The sequence below is a fragment of the Falco biarmicus genome, chromosome 8 (assembly GCF_023638135.1).
Source record: "Falco biarmicus isolate bFalBia1 chromosome 8, bFalBia1.pri, whole genome shotgun sequence".
Lineage (NCBI taxonomy): Eukaryota > Metazoa > Chordata > Aves > Falconiformes > Falconidae > Falco > Falco biarmicus.
In genome coordinates, this window is record NC_079295.1 from 56165407 (window position 1) to 56172792 (window position 7386).

Genomic DNA, 7386 nt, shown 5'->3' on the forward strand with positions numbered 1-7386 from the left:
ATTAATTCTAGGCTTAAAAGAGAGGACTTCGCTGGCCCTCAGTACTTTTAACATGTAAAATATGGTGTAGTTCTGGTAAAGCAAAAACCTTTCAGGAGCTCTATACACACGCCCTACTCATTCCTTACACCCAGCCACTGGAAGTAGCCATCCTTAGCGCTGAAAGATCTGGCTCTGGATTCCCCTGTGCTTCACTTCCTCACTGCCGTTACCCAACCATCACACTCTACAGTGTGGAGCTAGACAACAAGGAAATAGTACGAGAAGAACAAAAAGCAACACTGAGCAAATGCCTCACGCAAGCTCAGCACGTCCCGCAGCCTGAAGCCATTAGGGCCCTGTAGAAAAAACTGCTTGTGCATGCGTAACCCAGGGTCCTACAGCTACAGCGTGTAACATACAAGCACAAAAAGTGGCACAGATATACTTGAAACCAAGAACTCTCTGCTTCCCGGTGCCCAACTTGGCAAACCAAATGACTCTAACATACTATGCGGGTAGCAATTAAAAACCAACAAAATGGCAAAGTGAAAACCAAGTTACATGGCACCAAAAGATACACAAAAAAAGCAAAAATTTCAGCATGAGAGTTCTGCCAGGAACAAGTCCACCTGCTCCAATTCCTCAGCAACCGAGTTCAAGCAAGAACTACAGTACTCAGACCTTACATGGCTGCACCCACCCTCCCCAGTGCTGGAGCCTGGGCCCATGCTCCCTCCAGCTCCACAAAATGCTGTCCAGGAGCTCTACAACAGCGCTAAAGACAAGCTCATGTCAAGATGGTAAAGAATAAACAGATTAAAAAATTACTTCCCGTTTCAATTTAAGTGGTAATAACCCAACGTGTGAACAAGGAAATAAGCCAGCAGTCACTGTATTGTCAGTTCTGGAGCAGAAACAAGACCCAAGAACCACTGCTATAATTTCCTTGTCTCCAACACAGAATCTGTCAGTAGCTGTTTGGAGTATGTAGAACTTCAGTCAACCTTAATTAAGATTAACTTGACACTTAAAATAACTTCACTTCCGAATATGCACATCCCTCTTTACAACTGAATGCTACCTGAGCAACCTCTGGCCCGTTTGGGGCCCTGTCTGAGTGCAACAGATGACAGGGCCATTAACAAATCCCCATGCAAAACAATACCTGCCACCATCCCTCCTACCTAGAGGCATTACTTAAATGCTGGACTTTGCATTCCACTAAAGACTAAACCAAATGCTGGCCCTTCTGCTGGAAGCACTCTTGACATTTTGGAAATCAGCCTTTTCAAAGCCAATTTCCAATGATCTAGTGAAAAATTCTAAACTTACAAGGGGCAGATACGGAGGTCTGAGATACACGCACACTTTCCCCTTGTCACACTTTCCTCTTATCGAGACACAGGCTGTTTGAGCAGCAGTGGGCATACTCAAAGTCCTGAGTTTCAAAAATTAAAGGCTCTGAGAAAGTCTTGCTGTAAGGTGGAAGAGCCCCATCATCAGGTTGAGTAAAGGTGATATCTGAAAAATTAGTGCAGCCATGACAAGCCACGTTGAAAATAACAGTGCAGACTCCTGGGCATTGGTGATTGTTGATTTGGGGTGGGTTTTTGTTTTAAGTTTTAGCAGTCTCTCAAAAAAAGTGAATTCCGGTTACTCAAATACAAACGAGACTAGAATTAAACGCCTGCATGAATACATGATCTGAGGAGCAAGCCTGGTTATTTCTAGCTACTATGTCATGTTCAACAATTAAAAGATTCTAACTGCCTCAATGGTAACTTGGCACAGAGACAAATCCCTATCTCTTCCCATCCCACAAACAGCAGGGCTAAAATGAAGGACCGCCTGGACAACCCACACTTCCTAAGGGAAGAATGCAAGACTCAAAAACGATCCAAGGCTGCCTAAAAAAATACTTTTCTTCTTTGCATTTTTTTTTCTGAACACAGCTATGCTTTTAAGTCACCAAAACAATTCAGCAAGGCTAACCTTGTACTAGAGCAGACAGGAAGGCAATGCTAGTGAAGTCAACCCCTCGTTGCATATTCAAATAACAGCCTCAAACACCCAAGACAGTTTTGTCATCATACAAGCTGCAGTTCTGTGCAGCACATAGTAAAGCCACTGATAGCAAAGGCAAATGTTGTGAAAGTACCTCTGCTAGCTTCTGTTTACAAAGTGAGACCCTCCCACAACCGCATCACCGAGCACATGTCTGCTGAGAGATCGCTGCTTTGCTCTGCAAAACAAAGCTAAGTAGATGCACAAACCTCAGACCCACAGCAGCGTCTTAACCCCCAAAGACTAAAGACCGAGTATCCACAAGGAGACGGATTCTTCCCAAAGAACACTCAAGATGATCAGCTACCCAGAGCCAGAGCTGAGCCTAACTGCACCACAAGCAAATTAAGCAGCTATCAGCATCTTCCTGAAATGATTCCGTCCATGGGCACTCCGTGACAACTGCTCCCGGGGCACACAGCAGGAACATGGCATGTTCCCAAATGAACACCGGAGAAAGCAAGTGTTTCTCCCCAGGTGCTGCATGCACCAGCAGCATCTGTCGGGCATCAGTGGCTCTACTGAAAGTAAAGAAAGTGAGATGGTTTCGGTGTCAGTGCTGTCACCAGTTAATTTTCACACCCTGCATCGAGTAATACTTAAAACCCCGAGCATCCCGCAGTAAGAAACCTGAAGTTTGCAAAAACATATTTAAGAAATGCACATTAAAACTACCGAACTGCAAGAAATAAACGTGTGTGCAAACAGTCAAGCTGCAAAGCATCCAAAAAATTATGCCTCCATTCAAAAGAACTTTATGTAAAAAAGCTGAACGCATCTAACTCAGAAGTCTGAAAGTTCAAGCCGCTCTGCTTCTTATTAAGCGTATTAGAAAGCAAAGTAAAGGAATTTTGAGTGTAGAGAAATTAGAAAGGAAAAAAAAAAAAAGCCAGCCCGCATGAGAGGCACGGTTTCCTGCCCGTGAGGTGTGTCAGGCCGTGACACAGCCCCTCCCTGGCCATCGCCGAGGTATCACGGCTTGGGCACCTCAAGCCGGGCCAGACAAAGGGCCGTCTGACAGCGTTAAACCCGTGCAGGCAGGAGAAGGGAAAGCTCTCCTCCTGCCTGCGTCAGCCCCAGCACGCTCAAAAAACAAAACAAAACAAAACCCCAAAAAAACACAGAACCCCACGCCTGTAACGGGGTGGGGGACGGGACACGGACAGCCCACTCCACGCAACTTCGCCGCGATCGGCTGCCCGCGGGCGGAGGGCCGGTGCCTGTCCCTCCCGGGAGCCGCGGCGGGCACAGGTGCGCGGCACAGCCCGCTGACAGCCCGCGGCCCCGGGGCCGCCCGCCCCCCCCCGCGCCTCGGCAGGGTCCCCTCGGCAAGATGGCTGCCCGCCCTCGAGGGTGCCGGCTGCGAGGGCGCCCGGGCCGGCCCCGCCGGCCTCCGCCGCAAAATGGCAGCGGCCGCGGCCCTCCGCCCGGCGCGCCCCCCCACCCCACCCCGCCGCCCGCCCGCGCCCCGCCGGTGCTTACGAGCTGCAGGGCGGCCGCCGCGCCGGTGGCGGACGGCTCCAGCTTCTCCCCGGGGCCGCCGTCCGGCGCCGCCGTCGGCATCAGCTCAGCCGGCTGCAAGCGGGGCGGCAGCGGGCTGGCGGGGCCCTGCTGCGGCCCAGGGCGGCCGCGGCCCCCGCGAGCCGGGCTCGGCCGCCGCCTCCTCCTCCCCGTCCGCCGCCGCCTCCTCCTCTTCCTCCTCGTCGTCCTCGTCGTCGTCGTCGTCCTCCTCCTCCTCCTCCGGCGTCTCGGCGCCCTCCTCCGCCTCCTCTCCGCCGTCCCGCAGGAGCAAGGGGAACGCCAGGGCCCCTCGGGGCGCGTCGGCCGCCGGGCCGGGTCCGTCGGCGCCGGCCGCCGGGTCCTGCGCTGCGGGGAGGCGGGGGGACGGCGAGCCGGGGTCGGGCAAGGCCTCAGCCCCGTCGGCGGCGCCGCCGAGGTACTCAGCGTTGATCATAGAGGCCAGGTCCTGCAGCCGGCGCAGCGGGATGTAGCAGGACGAGGGGTCCTGGCCGTAGACGGGCTTGGCGGCGGCCAGCTGCATGGCGGGCGGCTCGGCGCCGCGGCCCTCGCCGAAGGGGCCGCCCTTGGCCTCGGCGGCCGCCAGCGAGGTGCCGAAGGGGACGAGGCAGCTGCGCCGGCTCACTTCGCAGGCCTGCTCCATGCCGGGCCGCGGGCATCCACCTGCGGGCACAGCACAATGGGGTCAGCCCGGCCGCCGCCGCAAAATGGCAGCCGCGCCCGGGGGCCCGCTCCGCTCCGCCGGCCCCGCGCGGGCCGACGCTGCCGTCGCCGCCGCGCTAGGCCCAGGCCGCGGCCCGTCGCCCGACACTAGCCCGCCGGGCCGCGGGCCGCCCGTCTCGCCCGACGACGACGCCCCGCGGGGCGCCGCTCACCTGCGGCCGCCGCGGCCGGCTCGCCGCCTGCCCCCGGTACGGGCCGAGAAGGAGACGCGCCGACCTGGCCCGGCCAGGCCCCGCCAGCGCTCCTCCGCCGCCTCCCTCCTCCCTCCCCCGCATGCGCGCGCCCGCCGCCGCCATCCCGCCGGCGCGCGCCCCGCGCCTGCGCGCGCGCCCCCCGCGGCCGCTCTTGGGGTTCGGCGGCGGCCAATCAGCGCGCGCCCGCGCGGGGGCCCCCCCACCCCGCCCCCCCCCACACACAGCGGGCCCCCCCCCCCCTCCTCCCCCGCGCGCTGCCCGCCTGGGGGGGGGGGGGGTGGGGGAGGGGGCGCTCACTGCTGCCCCCCCCCGGCGCACCCCGACGCCACCGGCCGCCCCAAGGCCCGGCCTTGCCCCGCCGCGGCCCCGCTCCCCGCCGCGGCCCGGCCCGGCCCGGTCGGCCCCGCGCCCTCGGGCCCGCCGCCCCCACCTCCATCTTAGGCGGGGGCGGGGGGGGGCATCGGGCGGCCCCGCCACGACGGGACGGGGCGGGACGGGGCGGCCCGGCCGCGCCTCACCTGCGGGTCCCCGCGCCCCGGCCGGCCGCCGCCGCCGCCTTCCCCCCTCCTCCCCCGGCCTAGTCGGCCGCGGGGCCGGCGGGCAGGCCGCGGGCCTGCGAGCGGCGGCTGAGCGGGCGCCAACAAAATGGAGTCGGCCGGGCCCTGCGCCCCGGCGGGGCACCAGGCGGGCGGCGCCTCCTGCCCGGCGGTGCGGGCCACCCGCCCCGCCTCGGCCCTGGCCCCGGCCCCTGTCCCAGCGGGCGGTCAGCGGGGTGGGGGGCGCGGGCTGCCGCCCGCCCCCGCCGGGCTCGGGTTACCCCCTGCCATTGTCCGCCGCGCCCCGCGGGCTGGGCCCGGCGCCCCGGCCGCGCTCCCCCCGGCGCCCTCCCGCGCACCGGCGTGCCGGGCCGTCGCCCTCCGCGGGGCTCGCCGTGCCGTGCCGTGCCTCGCCTCGCCTCGGCTCGCCTCGCCCGCCGGGGAGCGGCGCCCGGGTGCCCACGGCCTGGCTGTCCTCGCCGGGCTCCGCCGCTCCCGGACAGCGAGCGCCGCGCTCCCCGCCCGCCCTCCCCGCCGCCGAGCGGCGCGCAGCCGGCCCCGCTCTCGCCCGCTCCTCCGGGCCGGGCCGCCATCAGCGCCCCGCCACCCCACCTCGGCCGGCCAGGGGCCCCCGCAGCGGGTGGCAGCGGCTTCGTCGCTACCTCCAGATGGGGGCCGGGGTCTCCGCCGCCAGCCGCGCACGGGTCCGGGCGCCGCGCCACGCCGCCGCCGCACCGGCACGGCTGGGCAGGCACGGGGCGGGGGCGGCCGTGCGGGGGGCAGCGGCCGGGGCAGCGCGGGGATGTGGCACCGGGGCGGTGCTGCCCAGGCCGCGCGGGGGGCAGGGCCCGGCCACCCCCCGGGGTGCCGGGCGGGGAGCTGGGTGCCGCGGCGGGACTTGGCGCGGAGCTGCCCGGGCGGACCCGCGCCCCCCGCCTGCCGCTGCCCTTTGTTTGCACCCCCACTCACACACACACACACACACACACACACCCGCCTCCCCGGCCCAGCCGTGCGGGAGCCCCTGGCCGTGCTGGCGCCGGACTGCCCCCCCCCCACCCCCGCCCCCCACGCCGGGCAGGGGCCCCCGAGCAGCCTCTCTGCACACTCAGGCAGGCGGCAGCGCCCGCTGCCTGGTCCTTGCTGCCCGGCCAGGGTGCAGCCTTCTCCCGCTGAAAACACCGTCCTGGGGCGGCTATGGGCTGGCATCTCGGCAGAGCAGTGGCACCAGGCCTGCAGGCAGCCCTGCACCCTGCCTCCTCCCTGCCTACGTGTGCTGGCAGCTCCTCCGAGGGTTCCCGGTCTCCTCCACTGCCCCTTTGGCCCTGCCCGGGCAATCCCTCCTGCCCTGTCTGCAGCTAGCCATGAGGCAACCATTCCTTTCCCAGCATCTGCCCCAGAGGAGCCACACCGAGGTCGCCAACCCCTTGTTCCCCCCACAGGTGTGCTGCCACCGTGGAGAGACTGCCATGTTCAGTCTCAGGCCGCTCCAGCACACCCACGGAGGGTGGGGTAACTTGGCAGGAAGCGCCACAGTCAGAGGTTCTGCTTGTGACATGTTTGTCCCTCTGAGGTCCTAGCCCGCGGCTCGGCTGATGGCACCCAACCCAACGCAGGCCATCGTGCCCGGTGCCCATATGCTGTGGCAACACATGGGAGCTGGGACTGTGCTGTGCCAGTGCCGTGCAAGCCAGGCGCTGAGGCCTGGCGTCCATGCGGTCCTCCAGAGATGGGGCAGCACCTGCCATAGCTGGGGCTGTGGCTGGGGTCCCTCTTTTACACCTAAATGGGGAAACACCTCCAGCACAGCCCGTCTCCCTGGGATCGACTCCAGCAGCAGCAGCCGCACCCCGGCACACCCAGGCCAAGGCCTGGCAGCCAACCTGCCTCCTTTCTCTTTGGAGCAACCTGCCATGCACGTTTCCGCCACGTTCCCAAAATAAAGCTAATGGTTTATTTATAACCCCCTGGGGGCGGGCAGGGCCCTGTGCCGTGTCTCTCCATAGCCTGGTGTCCAAGACCCAGTAAGCGAGACCCAGCAGGCGAGGGCTGGCCCGGGGAGAGGTTTAGGACTGTCCCCAAGCAGAGGAGCTGCACACTGGACGCTGGTCATCACCAGCTGCCCTCACGCTGCTCGTTTGCCCTCTCCTGGGCTGGCAGAGCGGGGAGAGACAGGGCCACCGGCAGGGCATGTCCCAGCCTGGGCCCAGTGGCCGACCTGCTGCCACCTCTGGCTTGAGCCCTCCGCTCCTAGGAATGTGGCACCGCACAATCCCACAGGACGCTGGTGGGCTGGAACTGTACCCTCCGGCGGGACCCTGCGGCCATCCCGGTGCCGCTCCCCGCAGCCCTGTGGTTACCGGTGCAGG

General features: G+C 63.7%; 1 protein-coding gene across 1 annotated transcript in view; it reads right to left on the reverse strand.

Moving 5' to 3' along the window:
* NSD1 (nuclear receptor binding SET domain protein 1) overlaps window positions 1–4594 on the reverse strand; it is a 65974-nt gene extending 61380 nt beyond the window's left edge. Inside the window, 3 exon segments of the mRNA XM_056349456.1 lie at window positions 3529–3681; window positions 3683–4227; window positions 4440–4594. Coding sequence (XP_056205431.1) covers window positions 3529–3681; window positions 3683–4207 — 678 coding nt within the window. The 5' untranslated portion in view covers window positions 4208–4227; window positions 4440–4594.
* Between the last annotated feature and the right edge of the window lie 2792 nt (window positions 4595–7386).